The following is a 19,015-nucleotide window of genomic DNA, read 5'->3' as shown; positions in this document are numbered from 1 at the left end:
TGACAGAAGGTACCTGGAACAGGAGCACTCCTTTAGATTGATGATCAGGATCTGCCTTCCCGAGGAGGTTACAGCTGAAACCCGAATGGCAAGAAGCAGCAGCTGAGTTGAAATTGGATGGGAAGCGTCTTCCTGATAGTGGGGGCAAAAAGTACAAAAGCTCCGGAGAAGAAAGGGACATGGTCTCCTAGAGATACGGGCTACTGAGCGAGTGAGGGAGAGGGTGCAGCCACAGTCAGATGTGTGGATTTTATTCTGAGTTCACTGGGCAACCATCAAGGGCAGGCTGAGGGAGTCATGCAGAAGAATGACATAATTTGGCCGGGCGCGGTGGCTCAAGCCTGTAATCCCAGCACTTTGGGAGGCCGAGACGGGTGGATCACGAGGTCAGGAGATCGAGACCATCCTGGCTAACACGGTGAAACCCCTTCTCTATTAAGAAATACAAAAAAAAAAAAAACTAGCCGGGCGAGGTGGCGGGCGCCTGTAGTCCCAGCTACTCGGGAGGCTGAGGCGGGAGAATGGCGTGAACCCGGGAGGCGGAGCTTGCAGTGAGCCGAGATCGCGCCACTGCACTCCAGCCTGGGCGACAGAGCGAGACTCCGTCTCAAAAAAAAAAAAAAAAAGAATGACATAATTTGATTGACTTTTCAGAAAGGTGACTGTGGTTGTGGTGTGGAGAAAGGATCGTAAGGGAGCAAGAAGTAAACAGAAAGAGAGAAAATGGTGACTTGGGGTCTGTGATGAGAGTAATGGGGATGGTGTGAATCAGGACTCAGGTGAAATTGGTCGGGAGAGTCATTAGAGCTCACTCTTAAACTGAATGGATGGGTCAGACAGGACAAAGGAAGAGAGGAACCACGGTTTGAGAAACTGGGCAGATGGGCGTATCATTTTTCAAGTTGGAGAAGAGTAAGGAATGAGCAGGCATCAGAGAGTAGAGAACAGGAGAGATTTCACACAGACAGTTGGATATAGGCATCTATAGCTCAGACGAGGGGTAGGAGATAGTAAAAGAATAGTACACTCAGACTCCAGGTTACTTTCAGTAGACTAGAAGTTGTAACAAAGAGGATTCCATAAAAAGGAACCCTTAAGATTTCTGCCTCTAAAATTCTGTGCGAGTGTGCATATGTGTGTGTGCGTGCACCCATGTGTGGTTTATATCATTGTATCCTGACGAAGCACAGACTTTTTACTCTCAGGTATTCTTCAAATAAAAGAAAAATTTTAATTCTCATGTGTTTTTTTTAAATGTCATAAATTGGATGTATTTATTCTTAGGTTGAAGGTATCTTAGTCCCTGTGAAGTTTAATTATAGAAAACTAGATCAAACACCATGATACATTAACTACCTTCTGCAAAATTAATTTTTTAGGCCAGTTTTATATTCACCTAGGTTTATTTCTCTTTTTCTTCTTACCTTGCCAGCATTTACCAAAAGAACTGTTGCTCCAGATTCAGCTTCAAACAAGGAAGATGCCACAATGAATGGAACAAGTTCACAATCCAAAAAAGAGGAATATGAGAGCTAAAAAAGCAAATGTAATTTGTTATTTTACATGAGTGTTTTACAAACAATAACATCTCTATTCTTACAGCAATTTGGCCCAGATTATCTAACAGACATACCTGCAACTTTGGCTCTTTGGTATTGCCAGACATCGACAAAAGTGACAATACTGTTGGTCCTTGTAAATGGTAAACCAGTCCAAATAATATCAGCTCATGAATGATGTGCAGCTAATTTATTTGCAACTTATACTAGCACAGAAAGAATGATATTTTTTTCACTTTGTATTTTCCTTTTTCAAGTGTGGTCAGTCACATTTTCCCAAACAAAATTTCGATTTCTAATTGAGGCCTTTCAAAAATTACTGGCTAAAAAGAAGGAAAATGAGTTACCCTTGAGGCAAAAGTTGCCAGCACTTTAGATTCAGGGAGCATTTATATACAACTGATTTTTTGAAAAATGCTTTCTCCCTAATAAATTATCATGTGTTATAACATGTCATGGAGATGTGCATATATAACATTAGACAGGCCACTTTATAAATGCTCAGGACTTTTATATCCATCATCTCAGCAGTCTGCAACTACATACAGTAGCTGAAAATTATTTCCAATCATCCATTTTTAATAGCAATAAAGAATTCATAAATGATATCTGAACTGTTGAGCACTGTGAAGAATTCATAGCACAATTTATTTATTTGTCTTTTTGTGGCCAAATATCCTACTGTGATCACTTCAGTCATATCCTGGACCGTCTTTGGTTTACTGTGACTAAAATCATAGCACCAAACTCCTTTGTCCATGAGATATGTATATAATCTTGTATAATTTGGTACTATCTGCTTCTACCATCCCAACTTTTTTCATCAAAGTGTTTAAGAACATATTCCCTTTACGTGCTGATCTCCTAGTGGAGAAAGATTTATAGTAAATGCTAAGTAATAGTAAACTTTCAGGAACTGAATCCTACTGGGTCATGGATTCTGCACAGACAAGGACAATAAAGCAATACCTTTGTAATATGCATTACATTTTGTGTTCGTTAAAGTACACTTGCTCGTTAGAGTTCTCACATTTCATAAGATTCTTCCGCTCAAGGTATGTTGTCCTAACTTACCGTATTTGATGGTACTGAAGAAAAAAATGGCAACCTCTTTCCATGAAATTGAATGCAACTCTTCCTATAGAACATGAAGATATCTCATATCCAAAAATTGCATAACACAAGCTGTGTAACCTGAGAGTATAGCTATGCATCTTTATCATTTATGCATTTTAAAAATCTTTTGAGTTCTTACTATATGCCAGTCATTGTGCTAGGAGGAAAAAATGAGATACAAAAACAGGTATGCACGTCGCAAAGTTTGGTTGGCATTAGGAATTACATGAAAACAGGAGTGATTTGTTCAGGGTAGCTGGAGAAATTTGGGGTTAGACAACATTAAACAGATTGGGTTTTCTTTTATCTAACTTCAGGAATTCTCAGAGCAATGTAATGTACTAATGAGCATTACGAGGATTTATTAGGAGTATCCCATGCAGTGTGACTCACAGTCCTGGTGATCCATATAAACTATATCACTGTATGGTAATATTTAAAGTATTGAGAATTTATTTCCATTGATAGTTTGACCAACATCAAAATATTTTATCTCCCTGGTCCTAAATAACCAGCAGAGAAGAATATACGAGGGAAAATCAACAGGTTTTATTTAATTCCTATGGATAAATGTTAGTTAAATAACTTTTTCTTTTATGTATTAGTAGGGCCTTCATGCAGTCCATTCTCTTCAATAAGAACTGATTTAAACCATTATTAGTGCATCTGTGTTCACTTAAAAAAAATTGCACCAAACCAATTAGACCTGAAAATGTAAAGTAACTCAAATTATTTACTTGAGAAATCCTTGAAAACATAGTAGCCAGTGATTTTATAACAGAATGGAGAGGAATCTTATGAAATAACTTTTTCAATCTAAAAAAAAAAAAAAAGCCATTATATCATGTTATTGAATGCCCTGTGCTACTGTTGGATGAATGAAGGTGTCTGACTTAAATATGGAACACACAAGAACTTCAAAGGCAAAGTCAACTTTTTGTGAACAATAATTTTGTCAAAATTCCTTGGCCTCCTGTTTATATAGAATTGAATCCAGGGACCTGTCTCCTCTGAGGATTTTTCCTATCTCTTGCAGTTACCCTACCCTTGAGTTGGAAATCAAAAAGAATGCTAAGGAAACATTAATAGCTTGATTTGTGCATCTTAAAGCCAACAACTTCTTTCCTTTACTCACCCTTTTGGCAGGATAGCCTCCATTACATGTGATATCGGCCCTGTTTGAATGGTAGCTGGTCCACCATATTGCTTGTAGCACAGGGACACTGGGAAGGATAAACCTTATTCTGCAGTAAGCCTGGTCCAATACTTAATTTGAAGGTTGACCTTTTTGGTTTAATAATTTGATTCTTCTGGCCATCTTTCTCCCTAAACACACTGAACTTCCATTGAAGTTGCTGAAGGCTACAGGGGGAGAAACACAGCTGGGAGAAATCTGGCTTGATGTTTTTCCCATTGGCTAAGGTCATATTATTTCTTTGACTAGTGTCTGACTGGAAGGCTGAAAACCAGTTGGTTATGTAACGTTTTATGCACCCAGTTTCTCAGAACCACTAACTTTTCTTATTGTTATAGTTTACCTACCTATTTTTACTAATAAAGAGCTAAAATCTATAACTTAATAAAATAGTACACATACAGCATTTAAAGTTTACATGTATAAAAAATGCCTACCTACTTAAGAAAATGAACCTACTTTTCTTCATTTTTCTCCTTTCAAGTATGGTAAGTGCATTTTTCATTTTGAGTCTCGGTTCAGTGATATGCAAAGTACATTTAGAGCCATTTAGTAGTTGTTACATTTTCTCTAATCTGTATTGAATTTTGTAGTTAGATAACACATCGTGTTTAAAATAGGACCAAATTCTAACATATAAGGAGATGGCACATTTACTTAGCAAACTCTTTTTTTTTAGGAAGGAATAAATACCTCAAATTGTTTTACTCAGGATTTGTTCTTATTATAAATGCAGCTACACATCCTATGGTAGCCAAGAATGTGAATGATCTTTGAGTAATTTTCCAAGAGTCTTACACCCCCTCCCCAGACAGACTGTTCCAGTGTTTTCTCTCAATTTAAAACAAAACAGAAAATTTGTGATTTTTCATGGCCTTCAAATGAGGAAGCTGTTCTCACGAAAGCATCTGGTTTTCTTGGATCAAAACTAAATTATGAACCTTAGCTGGAAAGGAAATTTGGGAAAGTTTGTATATAAAGGCATTTCATGCACCAAAGTATGATATGAAAATAGTTCCATCTTTCAACGTTTAAGTTCTCAAATGTTTAGCAATAGAAACATATCAACTTATCCCTATTTGACAAAAGAAATTTAAACCACGAAAGATTCCATTTAGTTTCATTTCCTTACAAAACACGACACATCTAATTTAAGGCTGGAAGAAATGCTTACATGGAAAATCAGAACTTTAGATTCCAAGCCCCCAAATAAATTTCAGAAAATTCACCCTAGCTTTTGATTAGTAACAAAGTAAACCAATCTGCTCTTTGGCGAAACCAGCCGCACCTTCTAGTTCTAACCTCATCTGGCCCTCATCTGCCCCTATTGGCTTCTCCTGCTATATCTAAACCTATGGCCATATCCTACCTAAATTCAAGCCCAGCACAAGTCACCCTTAGTGTTCTACCAGGATAGCCCCTACTGTGGACCTCTGAAGTCTAGTAACTGTTCGACCCACACTATAAGGGCCGACTTTAGGGTTTGTAGCCCCTGCATTTCTTTTCAGAAGTAGCAAATTAGGAAATGATTTATATTGCATATGTCTTTGGCCATTCTTATGACGTAAAACCCTAGGGATACTTCTGTGGTTGGGCATCTTTTCTTCTCTAACATAGCTGGATTCTGATGTGGGTGCAAAGCCCTGTGATAATTGTGGATGTGAACTTGCTCTCTACAGGAATATACTGGATTTCTAAACTGCATGTTAGCTACATGTTAGCTCCCTTTCAGGAAGATGTTTGAAACAATATATCATCTGATGGCCTCCATTTTTTATAATGTAGAACCTAATGTCTCGGAGCATATAAATGAGAATGTTGGGAGGTGGGAAATGCTACTATAGTCCAAACAGAGCCTTGCAATATCTATCACCTGTACTTACAACATAACTTGCTATGTTTCAGGAAACTGAAGTTACACAGTTGCCAATTGCCATTCTCTGGACGAATGCTCTCTTTTTCTCAAACAGACAGATGCTAGGCTGTCCTGTGCAGTCTATCTTCTGTTGCCCCATATGACCCCACAACTTGTCGCCCTCTCATTTTTAATTACTTTTAGTGAAGCAGTTTGACTGATATTATTTAAATAAAATTAAAGTTACAATTTATCCTTACATATTGGAACTCTATGTCATCTTAGCTGTATACTTCATTGGAAATAAAGATCAGAATACTGGCTTGAGGCAATATATATATATATATATATTTTAACAAAACTAGTGGATCCTGAACTACCAACAGTTCGGATGTTACAATTTAAAAGTAAAAAAATTCAGAGGGAAAGTAGGATAATGTTATATGTTCCTTAATCACTAGCTCACAATCTTCTTTACATAATGATTTAATATTTTCTTAAAATCATGCTTGCTTAAAAAAATGCCAAGTTTAATTTTGATAGTATTAGGTTTTCCATCAAATTATACAGTTTTCTTTTTTTTTCTTACAAATTTTTAAACCGAGAGTCAGGTGTACTTGTGAGTCATTTGAAGCCACCAAGCATTCAAATGGCTTTCAAAAGTGCGAGACACTTTGCCAATAATGCGAAAATTTGTACTTCGAAACAGTGCATCTCTTTGTCCTTGAGATACTGTATTTCTTTTGGAAATATTTCATCTTTCCCAGTCTGTCTCTCTTTGATATCCTTCTCCGGTATCCAGTCCTCTCCTCAGTGATCTTTAGAAGCAACTTTCTGTCCTTTTTTAGGGCCCGCCTGTGGGCTAGAGTCATACTCACTTCCCTGTGCATGTATTTTAAGATAACAGGATAATCACAAGCATAAGGAGTTAGTGAGATTATTACATGAAACACTTTTGTTATTTTTCTTAAGATGTGAGCTGATCTATTAACCAGGTGTGAAAGACTTCTCTGGGTAAAATAAGATCATTACTCTTCATCCTTGTATGATAATACACAGCTGTTTTTAATACAGTATTTGTAGGTACTTCATATATCAGAGAACCTATTCATATCACCTTCATCACCTAATAGCCAAAAAAGCAATTCCCAAAATGTGTGTCCAATTGCACATTTGATTTAAAATTACAATTTCAAATATATCCCCTTTACAAGCTTTTTTCCTCCCTTTTCTTCTTAGCTCTTGAAGCCAGCTATTATCAGATCATACTGCATAACTCTTATTCAGTGTTATCCCTAGGGTAGTGGTTATGCTAGTTTAGATTTTGTTTGTCCATTGTTGCTCAGCACTTAGCTGGATAAGGGAATGAAGGATGGCAGGAGTTCTGTAAAATGATATGAACACAGAGGAAGCTGGGTTGCCTTTAATAACACACATTTTAAACTGTTTACTGGAAGGAAAAAACTGTGGTAGCACCTCATCCTTTATGTGATGCAGGGTCCTGGAAAGAAGCATTGTGAGAAGTCCTGTTGAACTTGATGTGCTCTATAAAGTCACATTTCTGATGAAAGTTGCGCGAATCCTTCATGGTCTTTATAGACTGCTGGCTAGCAGTTTGGATCTGGGTGCAAAGTGATCAGCTTTCTGATGTTTTTCATTCGGGGTGCCCTGTGCTTGTCTGTCATTTTGGATTTTCATTTTATTTATGCTGTCATTAATTCCACTGTGAGTGAAGATACAGGCTTGATTTATGACTTAGCATATTTGAAACTTCCCATCTTAATGAACCCCAAGCTGTTAGTTACCAGAAATAAAACAGTGATGGGTAGCAAAGTCATCTAACATGGTGGCTTTAGGAAGGTGGGCATTAAAAGAGGTTTGGAGAAACCTACAGATTTCTTTCTTTCTTTCTTTTCCCCCCTCTGGCCTTAGTAAAATAGATGCAACAGTTCTAACGAGGCACTTCCTGCCCAGAGTCACTGGCAGAGCAGCCTCCACCCAACAGCTGCAGCTTGAGAGACCTCATGCTGCTGGCCAAGGTTCATTCTGTGCTTTGACCAAGACCACAGCCAATAAAGCCAGTGTGTACCGTGGAAAGAGTTTCCCATTTTTTTTTTCCATTGGAGAAGTCTTTTGTGAGGTTAGTTTGACTGTTCCAAATTAACAGTGGTGGTCATTGCTCATTTCTTAATTTTAACTGCGTGTAAACTCACGGATTGGATTCCACTGAGGGTAAATCATAGTTTTGTGAGGAAGATACATATCCTTTTGTTCAACGATTCCTGAAAGCAATGGTTCACAAAGGGTGGTCTCAAAACCTGCAGCAGCAGTATCACCTGGGTGCTTGTTAGAATTACAGATTCTCTAGCTATCCCCAGACCTATTGATTCAGAAGCTTTGGGGATGGCGCCAACGATCTATGCTGTAACAAATCCTCCAGGTGATTCTGATCAATGGTCAACTTCAAGAACCCTGCCTTGACATTCATTTTATTATAGTCATCTCTGAGTTTTAGTGCCTATCCCAAAACGAAAATATGAAAGTGGCTATTTTCCAGGTGAAGTACAAGAGTATTTTCTTTTTAATTTGATTTCCAGTATCATGTGTTCTCCCAGGTGTCTGAGCTATGACTCAGTCCTGAGGCTCACCCAAGTGAAGGTCTTAAAGTCATTTCCAAAAATGCTTGATTAACTACTAGAAGTTACTTCCCACCTCCTCCTTCTAAAAGACTCTGCCCGGACTCTACCCATTCATCAGGATCATCATCAAGACATCCAATTAAATCAAGGCCTATAGTATAGTTCTTCTGTTTGGTTTGAAGGACAGAAGTAGTATTTGATTGTAAAGGCTGCAAATGTCTTTAGAGTCAAGTTGTAATTCTGTTTTCTCTCTCCCAGGAACTTCAGAGCAACCTGATTTGGGGCAATGATTCCACATTGACATTTCACATGCAATTTCATTTTTTCTTCTCTATACCAGTGGCTCACAGTCAACCACTGTGTTTCAGGGTAACATTTCCAGACTTTGACATTGTCATGTGAAGGAAGATTTTAATTTGATGATTCCTTGATATTTAAATCTCATCCAGCTTTACTTCAATGTCGACATCAAGATCAGGGATTCTTTTCTACCTTTCCATCTTGTTGTCCCTGAAAGACTGAGAGCTGATAGCCGTATATGATTTGTCTTGGCCTTTTATCTTACAGTGTGTACCCCCCTTAAATATAATTGATAATATGAAATATTTGTTTGTAATCAAGTTGATGCCCCTCCCCTTATTGTTTAGGAATGGACTACAGGAAAACCTACCCAGAATTTTCCGATTCTAAAATGTCTAAATATTTTCAAGAACAGAAGCTTTGCTAAGGACTCCCCACCCTTCCAGCCAATTGCAACAGTTAAAGTACTAGAATGTACAGGTCTTGCATAAATAACAAAACCAAGTAAATGGAGCAAACAGCATAGCTCCTCAAACTGTGTTTACAATGTCTTCAGTGATTTTATGGTTTGGAATTTGTACCAAGTGGTAATGTAGATAATGTCTTTTAAAAACAGCCTACATGAATATACACATGCATTTTATTACACCTGCTGTTATCTACTTTGGAAAAACTTCCCATCATTGAACAGGCACATATGCCAACAATTACATACTTCAATTCCTAAGTTTCCTCAGCACTAGTGGCCTTCCACTCAAGAAAGCATTATTTCCCTTAATTCAATCATCTGTCCATTTATTCATTCATCACTAAATTCTTGTGGACCTATCATGTGCCAAATCTTATTTAATTGGCTAAAAAAGTCTCTAGTATATATTACCAGTCTTAACTTTGTGATTTTTAAGAATTTCTGTATAACTTATTTACTTGGTATGCTGATAAAGTTGGTTAACTAGACCTACAGGTTTCAGTATGCATAATTCATAATTCCTAATAGCAATTATAATAGTTATACACAATTTGAAGTTGGTACAACTAGACTTGACTATGCTAAACTTTCATTACTCATTCATGTTTCACTGTTTATTGCTTTTCTCAGAAAAAGGAATGAAATTGGACTTTTGGAAAGGAAGAGGGATCTAAAAGTTCTGTATATTGAGATAATATCAAATGAGAGAGCCAAGACCCTCGTGTTATCCTTGACCCATTTTGAGATAAATACTAAAGGCAAAGCCATACAACCCAATAATGATTCTTCTCATTTTGTTTTTGGGCAGCCTTTACTTTCCAGAAGCAAGGATCTTGTGTATATGTATGTGAAAATGTATCATTTGTTGGGTATTAACTGAAGATGAGATTCAGATTCTCAGAACCATTACTGGATATAGACTGAACTTCTCATAGACAGATCTCACGTGAGAACAACGCAGTACTGGAGCCACTGAGGGACAGCTGTCCACAATGGCTGCCAACTTCTTCCTGGGGCTACCTTGATTCCACTGCTTTTGAGCTGCAGACAATGTGTTATTTCTCACACTAATGACCACAATTGAGGTCAGATTTCTCTACCCTTTCTCTTTTGGGACTGTATTTCTTAGAGGAATGTGCAGTTGTAGACACTGATACCACAGAGCAGATATAGAAAAACTTTCCCATGCAATATTCGTTCCAACAGATGTTCAGGCTAAATGTTGAATACTTTATTGCTCTTCTTGGAGAGTCATTACAAGTGAACTGGAAACAAAGAAGGAATCTAAAGGAGAATAAGTTAAAATCTTCCTGTGGGCTGTAACCCTCATGTTGAAAGCATGGATGTGAGTGGTATCTTCTTTCATCCTTTCAAATGTGTATGAAATTACCCACCTTCCTAAGGTGATAACTGATGCCATCAAAGTGGCAATCAACAGAGTGAGATCCATGTTCATTCTGATACTGATATCAATACCATGACTTTACATAAATGTTTGATCAATTTAACAAAGCAAAACTGCCTTTTACCAACAGAATAATTACCGTCTGCTGATAGCATCATGGGAGCTAATTCCCAAGTGACCTATAATTTGTGTGAGGACCCATGTGGTAACATGGATAACCCAAGCAGGTCTTGGTAAGGTTTGATCAAGGTAAATCATCACCACTTTGATATTTGCCATACATTTTATAATTAGTAGCCAGAGGTCTAGCATATAGAAAAAAATTGTATAAATGAGAACTGAGATTGCCTGGGTGCAGTGGCTCACGCCTATAATTCCAGCATTTTGGGAGGCCAAGGCAGGCAGATTGCTTGAGCTCAGGAGTTTGAGACCAGCCTAGGCAACTTGGTAAAAACCCCATCTCTACAAAAAATACAAAAGTTAGTTGGGCATGGTGGCACACACCTGTAGTCCCATCTGCTTGAGAAGCTGATGTGAGAGGATCGCTTGAGCCCTGGAGATCAAGGCTGCAGTGAGCTGTGATTGTGCCACTGTACTCTAGCCAAGGCAACAGAGCAAGACCCTGTCTCAGAGGAAAAAAAAGAAAAAAGAACCAAGATGAGGGGTTTTACCGTTTTGATACCATCACCTGTTGAACATCTTAACTCTTTCAATCAATATTTTATCCAGAATCAGAAGCTTTAAAAGTTGCATAGAAAATTGCCAGACATAACTAATGGTACCTAGAAAGCAGCTTATTTGTTAAATTACATATAGCTGCTACAAACATGTCACTGTATTTCTAAATTATAAAATGTTTCACTAGACAGTAACCTCTTTGAAGAAAGGCATTGTGTTTTGCCTGGTACTGTGGCTGACATACAGTAAGTGTTCAAAATACATTTACTAACTGAACTAACTCCATCTATACTCTCAACCATCTTTCCTGACCACAGTGAGCAAAGTGTGTTTATTAACTGGTTTTGGTGGCCAAATTTGCAGTCTTTCAGCACTTCACAGAACCACTAGCTTGATTATATTCATTTAAATTCACATCACAGTGTTGTTCTTGGAACTTCTGCCTGATAGTTTAAATCATGCCTTCAGTGCCATGAATGGCATGAAAACCACACCAATCAGATAACATCCCTATGTCACCACTATTAATAACTGATTTACTGAGCATGAAATATGCTGATTTTGCCTTAAAAGATATTAGTAGAGTATCTGTGCTTTCATTGCATGCATTATTTCTCTTTTGTGTTTTTGCAAGTCTACAGCTGAAGGCCTGAGTGTGTGTCGGCCATTATACTTGTGGATTTTTGTGTGTGTGTGTATATATATATCTGTCATCATCACATGCTTCCACAGGACTGTCCACTGGATGGTTAATGTGGAACAAAATCCTTGAGATTGTAATGTTGCTCCCTTAAATTCTAAGTTGGCTTTGCAGTGTGGGTTTTTAGGGAAAGTGGAGAGACTTATAATGATAAATAACATCAATTGTTCCCTGATCGTTGACTTTTCAATATCATCCTCAGTAAGTTGAGCTTCATCCCCTATAGGATGTGGCAGGTTAATCTTTGCTGAGCCTTCTTGACCTGCCAATATTTGGCTAATGTACAAGCTGGTTGTGGTTTGGTTGCCTCTTCATCCCACCAGTGATCCTTTATTTTAAGATATTTGGCTCGAGAAACTTGCTTAGCTCACATGCCAATTTCTTGTCATTTAGCAATGTATTTGCTTACTTGGGCTAAGTGTCTGCTATGAAAATCACTTAGAATTGTGTACTTCTGTCCCTCTTTGTTTCTTTACCTTTACTATTTCCTCTCTCTCTACATTGCCATTGCAATTCACAACCCTTTCTACTAAAGTGATGTTTGGCACATTTTGAAATTTAGGTCATAAAGTTTGAGCTTCCCAAGGTTCGGCTTTTTCAGCTGATATGTCGGGTGATGCACTGTTGTTGAAGCAGTGGATAATGTGCTTTTCATGTGTCTTGTCACTCATATTAACAAAGCTTCCTAGGCCCTATGCTATAGTTAGATAGTGCCAGTTTTTTAGTATAGATACCATAATGCAACTTGATGCTTGTCAGCCTGGTAAGAGTGCTATTCATTCTAAGCTTCTGGTGCATGCACAATGAAAGAAACTGCCATTGTACTTCATGTTACTGATGACATTATAACTAAGAAAGTGCACACTACACTGCATGTTTCTGGACAACATAAGCATTGGAATAGTCAAGAACCATATGCTTCTTTGTCTCTATAGCAGTACATCAGTAGTAGCTGACATAACATCACTGACTTTTGTTTTGAAGTTATCCAACATACTAAACATAGGAAAAGACACCACCAATCGGTGACTACTAAAAGCCCAGCTCTGTAATAGATATCAGAAAAATGTGCAAAGGATGTAGCATTTCTGCTATTATAGTTGTTTGTGTAAATATAAATATTTAGTGAATGAATGCAATCTGGAAAAAACAGGATGCTTTTAACTCCTCTCTTCGTAAAAAAAAAGGAGCGGCACTTTTTCTTTAAAAAAGTATTCTATCACCCAAACTACATTTAACTCTCTTTGTCCCTTGACAAGATAACAGCTATACCAGAATTTTGGTCAGGTTTTAAAAATAAAAGCTCCTAAGTATTAAGTCTACCTACTTTTATTACTAGAGAATATTCGTGTTTATTTTGTCATCCCAGATAATATTAAGAATTACTCTAATACCCTTTTTAGATTTAGATACTAAAGTAGGAATTCGGCTATTTAAGGTGAACTAGCATCTACATACATCTAAATGGATGGATTTAAAACTGCAGTCTCTGGTTGGCTATCCTGACTACTGTAAGGAGATTAGTGTTAGGTCCAGAGAAATCCTGTCTTTCTGTCACTAATTGTGATGTGACACTGAGCCTGCCATTTTACCTCTCATGGCTCTTTACTGTTAACTGAGGAAGTTGAATAACTGAGTCACTTTCCATTTCTATAGTTTATGAATATACTGTTGAAGTATAAAATAACATTCGGCACAGGATTAAAGCGGACAATATATAGTCTGAATCTCGCAAAGCTAATGCTAAGAGAGACCAAACCATCTTTGAATTATGAGCCTTGTAATATGGTCTGGCTGTGTCCCCACCCAAATCTCAACTTGAATTGTATCTCTGAGAACTCCCACATGTTGTAGGTGGGACCCAGGGGGAGGTAATTTAATCATGGGGGCCGGTCTTTCCCATGCTGTTCTCCTGATAGTGAATAAGTCTTACAAGATCTAATGGGTTTATCAGGGGTTTCTGCTTTTGCTTCTTTCTCATTTTTCTCTTGCCGCTGCCATGTAAGAAGTGCCTTTTGCCTCCTGCCATGATTCCGAGGCCTCCCCAGCCATGTAGAACTGTAAGTCCGATTAAACCTCTTTTTCTTCTCAGTCTTGGGTATGTCTTTAGGAGCAGCATGAAAATGGACTAATACAGTAAATTGTTACCAGTAGAGTGAGGCGTTGCTGAAAACATACCTGAAAATGTGGAAGTGACTTTGGAACTGGGTAACAGGCAGAGGTTGGAACAGTTTGGAGGGCTCAGAAGGAAACAGGAAAATGTGGGAAAGTTTGGAACTTCCTAGAGACTTGTTGAATGGCTTTGCCCAAAATGATGATAGCAATTTGAACAATAAAGGTCCAGGCTGAGGTGGTCTCAGGTGGAGATGAGGAACTTGTTGGGAGCTAGAGTAAAGGCGACGCTTGTTTTGTTTCAGCAAAGAGACAGGTGGCATTTTGCCCCTGTCCTAGAGATTTGTGGAAATTTGAACTTGAGAAAGCTGATTTAGGATATCTGGCAGAAGAAATTACTAAGCAGCAAAGCATTAAAGAGGTGACTTGGGTGCTGTTAAAGTCATGCAGTTTTATAAGGGAAGCAGAGCATAAAGTTTGGAAAATTTGCAGCCTTACTACGCAATAAAAAAGAAAAACCTATTTTCTGGGGAAAATGTCTCCTGGCCATGTCAGAGATCTTCTCGGCAGCCCCTCCCATCACAGGCCTGGAGGCCCAGGAGGAAAATATGGTTTCCCGGGCCAGGCCCAGGGTCCCCTTGTTGTGTGTAGCCTAGGGACTTGATGCCCTGGGTCTCAGCCACTCCGGGCATGGCTGAAAGGGACCAGTGTACAGGTCGGGCTGTGGCTTCAGAGGGTGGAAGCCCCAAGCCTTGGCTGCTTCCACGTGGTGTTGAGCCTCTGGGTGCATAGAAGTCAGGAATTGAGGTTTGAGAACCTCTGCCTAGATTTCAGAAGATGGATGGAAATGCCTGGATGCCCAGGTAAAAGTTTGCTGCGGGGCAAGGTTCTCATGGAGAACCTCTGCTAGGGCAGTGCAGAAGGGAACTGTGGGGTCAGAACCCCCACATAGAGTCCTTACTGGGTCACTGTCCAGTGGAGCTGTGAGAAGAGGACCACCATCCTCCAGAACCCAGAATAATAGATTCACCAACAGCTTGCACTGTGTGCCTGGAAAAGCCACAGACACTCAACACCAGTCCATGAAAGCAGCTGGGAGGGAGGCTGTACCCTGCAAAGCCACAAGAACAGAGCTGCCCAAGACCATGGCAACCCACCTCTTACGCTGGCATGACCTGGATATGAGTCCTGAAGTCAAAGGAGATCATTTTGAAGCGTTAACATTTGACTGCCACACTGGATTTATGACTTGCATGGACCCTGTAACCCCTTTGTTTTGGCCAGTTTCTCCCATTTGGAATGGCTGTATTTACCCAATACCTGAACCCTCATTGTATCTAGGACGTTACTAGCTTGTTTTTAATTTTACAGGCTCATAGTTGTAAGGGACTTGCCATGTGTCATGAGACTTGGGACTGTGGACTTTTGGGTTAAGGCTGAACTGAGTTAAGACTTTTGGGGACTGTTGGGAAGGCATGATTGGTTTTGAAATGTGAGGACATTAGGTTTGGAGGGGCCAGGGGCAGAATGATGTGGTTTGACTGTGTCCGCATCAAAATCTCAACTTGTATTGTACCTCCCAGAATTTCCACGTGTTGTGGGAGGGACCCAGGGGGAGGTAATTCAATCATGGGGGCCAGTCTTTCCTGTGATATTCTCGTGATGGTGAATAAGTCTCATGAGATCTGAATGAGTTTATCAGGGGCTTCTGCTTTTGCTTCTTCCTCATTTTTCTCTTGCCGCTGCCATGTAAAAAGTGCCTTTCACCTCCCACCATGATTCTGAGGCCTCCCCAGCCATGTGGAACTGTGAGTCCAATTAAACCTCTTTTTGTTCCCAGTTACAGGTGTGTTTTTATCAGCAGTATGAAAATATAATGGCCGGGCGCGGTGGCTCAAGCCTGTAATCCCAGCACTTTGGGAGGCCGAGGCGGGTGGATCACGAGGTCAGGAGATTGAGACCATCCTGGCTAACACGGTGAAACCCCGTCTCTACTAAAAATACAAAAAAAAAAAAAACAAAAAAAAACTAGCCGGGCGTGGTGGCGGGCGCCTGTAGTCCCAGCTACTCGGAGGCTGAGGCGGGAGAATGGCGTGAACCCGGGAGGTGGAGCTTGCAGTGAGCCGAGATCGCGCCACTGCACTCCAGCCTGGGCGACAGAGCGAGACTCCGTCTCAAAAAAAAAAAAAATATACCTTGTTTTTCAATGTTTTATTCAATAATGACCTGTCTGTAAAATCATTTTACTTGCATAATCTACCCTCCACCTCCTTTTTACATGTTATACTTTGCTTAAAAATAGTGTAGGATTAGAATCCTTCCTCTTGCACAACTTACTAACTGTGTGATTTGGGGTAGTTTTCTTAACATTTCTGAGCTTCATTTTTCTTATTTCTATAAAGGAACTAATTGTATCTGCCGTAAAAGAGCTGTTAGGAGACTTATATGTAATGGCTCATGAAAAGTGTCAGCCTTAGAACCTGGCACACAGAGGCTCATCATAAATGTTTCTTACCATCTAGGCCTTATGCACTTCATCCATAAACCCTGAGGTTCTGTCTCTATTTATTAATCAGCAACAAATCACAGAAGCTGTAGAACAATGAGTGACAAAGCTCACTGGACTCTGGCATTAGCATATTTATTCTGTTAGATTGCATTAATTCATCAAATATTTACTGAATGCCAGTTCAGATACATAGAAATAGATATGTTGTTATAAGCATGTCTTCAAATCTACCTGTGTATCAAAAAATGGGATATTGTTTACTCTATACCTAACAAGTATCATGTTCTATATGCAAACAGTATTCAGAAGAGCTTTAAATATTTTAACTCAATCCTCACAACAACCCTATGTGGTTAATATTATTATCATTTTCATTCAAGAATGTATCTTATATGAGGAAATTGAGGGACAGTGAAATTGAGTAACTTACCCAAGAATTCATTTTGGTAAGCATGGAGCCCAAATTGGAATGCAGACAGTATGTGTTGCTTTAGAATGCATATGTTTTGTCACTCAGCTACATATGCAAAGTGTCATTTTAAAAAATTATTTTAAAGAATCAATGGCACCAATGAGTCTTTTTCTCTCTCTCATAGAGGGTGTTTTAAATAGTATTTCCAGGAAACGAAGGATGGAAGGCAGCTGTCAACCACACTACACTGCTTAAATCTCATGGAGCCTTGATGGTGCGTCAGGTTTTGCTATGCCTATCTTCTCTGTGACCCAGGAGAGGGAACAAAGAGCAGCCAAGTGGGGTTAGATGCTGGGGGCTTAAGCAGTAACTGACTCCATTTTCTGTTTCTACACTCCAGCCAATGCCAAGCAATTTTTTAAAAAAAATTTAAATACTTTTCTGCCCTATCAAATACAGGGTACACTCTACTGAAAGAAGGCTCTGCTAGTAAAAATTGTTTTTTGATTCAAGCAGAAAAAAGGGGGAAAACCGTGGGTGTCAAATGAAGCTGAAGGGAAGTGTCCAGGAAGAGAGGGAGGAATGGGGAGCTTTTCTTTTGAGTGTTCTGTTAAAATGTGTGAGTGGAAGTTGGGGGTGGATTTCATGAGTAAATATGGAATTTTGCCACCAAATTCTTTCCTCCAGAGCTAATATTCTCATGGGATATTAATATTAATACAAGGAAAAAGGCCCTGGGTGAAGAAAAATTATTTTCCCCTTCAGGGGCAGAGTTCTCTCATGATGACTGTGAGGTTAAAGAGTTCCAGAAAGTACTAGTAGAACTTTAAGCACACTATCATTAACAGACAGAAAAACAGACTATGACCTATTGGATTCTTTTTGGAAAGTAGAAAAGAGGAACCTGGTAAAATCAGCCAAAGCAAGGACCTTTCCCTCCCTGCTTAGAACTTGCTAAGCTTTCCGTACTGTGTGGGCCTTTTAGTTATACTCATTATTCAGGCCTAATTCAGGTCATCAAAATAGAAATGCATGGGACAGGTGACTGACATTACTGCATCATGGTTTAGATATATAGATAACATAGGGAGATGCTTTACATTTTATGAATTTGATCATATTTCTTTTATTTATGGTTTCCTTGAATCATTCTTTTGGAACATTCTAAAAGAGCCAGAGGAAAAAAATGGAAGTTTTTCTCAATCAACTTGACTTAGTGGATAGCTAAATGTGAAGTTTCAAAAGCTTATCCTTTTGAAATACTTTTTTATTAATAAAAGCCCAAAGAAACCTTAATATGGGCCACATAACTATAATGTAATTTTTCCAAGGTGAGAAAGGCTATAATACTGTACTATTAGAATATATGGATTTTCATAAGAGCAGCTGTTGTTTCACTAAGGTTTACATTATTTTAGGTCCTAGTTTTCTGTTTGGAGGTATGTTAATGAGTTCCTTGTTTAATTTATTCCCATTCTCTATATTTCTGATTCTTACTTGTATGATGTGATTTATATTCATTGTTTTGATGTGATAGGAATGCCAACAATGTGCCTTTGGTTTTCTTATGCTTAAAAATAATAATAATAATAATAAACATTAAATGTAAAATCATGAAGGATTACAAACAGTGGTGTGTCCTTGATTAAATTTTTTTTTTTTTTTTTTTTTTTTGAGACAGAGACTCACTCTGTCACCCAGGCTGGAGTGCAGTGGCACCATCTGGGCTCACGGCAACCTCCACCTCCTGAGTTCAAGCGATTCTCCCATCTCAGCCTCCCGAGTAGCTGGAATTACAGGCGCGTGCCACCACACCTGCCTAATTTTTGTATTTTTAGTAGAGATGGGTTTTCACCATGTTAGCCAGGCCGGTCTTGAACTCCTGACCTCAAGTAATCCACTTGCTGGGATTCAGGCATGAGCCACCGTGCCCAGCCTCTTGACTAAATTCTTTAGCCCTGTGTGTACCTAATGTTTTGCATGTGGGCAGTTATCTGAGTACATACTGTGGGATAGTTTACAGAACTGAACTTCAATTTCAGTTACACTGGATGTAAATGAGCAAT

General features: G+C 38.9%; 1 protein-coding gene across 2 annotated transcripts in view; it reads left to right on the top strand.

Annotated features, from left to right (window-relative positions):
• The window catches only part of CEP128 (centrosomal protein 128), a 466,370-nt gene extending 447,807 nt beyond the window's left edge, over window positions 1-18,563 (top strand). Inside the window, exons 26-27 of one of the 2 annotated variants that reach the window (XM_025391920.1) lie at window positions 1,433-1,546; window positions 17,134-18,563. In XM_025391920.1, coding sequence (XP_025247705.1) covers window positions 1,433-1,536 — 104 coding nt within the window. In that variant the 3' untranslated portion in view covers window positions 1,537-1,546; window positions 17,134-18,563. Of the gene's footprint in view, window positions 1-1,432; window positions 1,727-17,133 lie in introns of those variants that run through there. The other variant, XM_025391921.1, reaches the window with a different exon arrangement.
• The last annotated feature ends 452 nt before the right edge of the window (window positions 18,564-19,015 follow it).

This window comes from Theropithecus gelada, chromosome 7b, assembly GCF_003255815.1.
Source record: "Theropithecus gelada isolate Dixy chromosome 7b, Tgel_1.0, whole genome shotgun sequence".
NCBI classification, from domain to species: domain Eukaryota; kingdom Metazoa; phylum Chordata; class Mammalia; order Primates; family Cercopithecidae; genus Theropithecus; species Theropithecus gelada.
The sequence above is the reverse complement of the archived record's forward strand: the minus strand, read 5'-3'. Positions and strand labels throughout refer to the sequence as shown.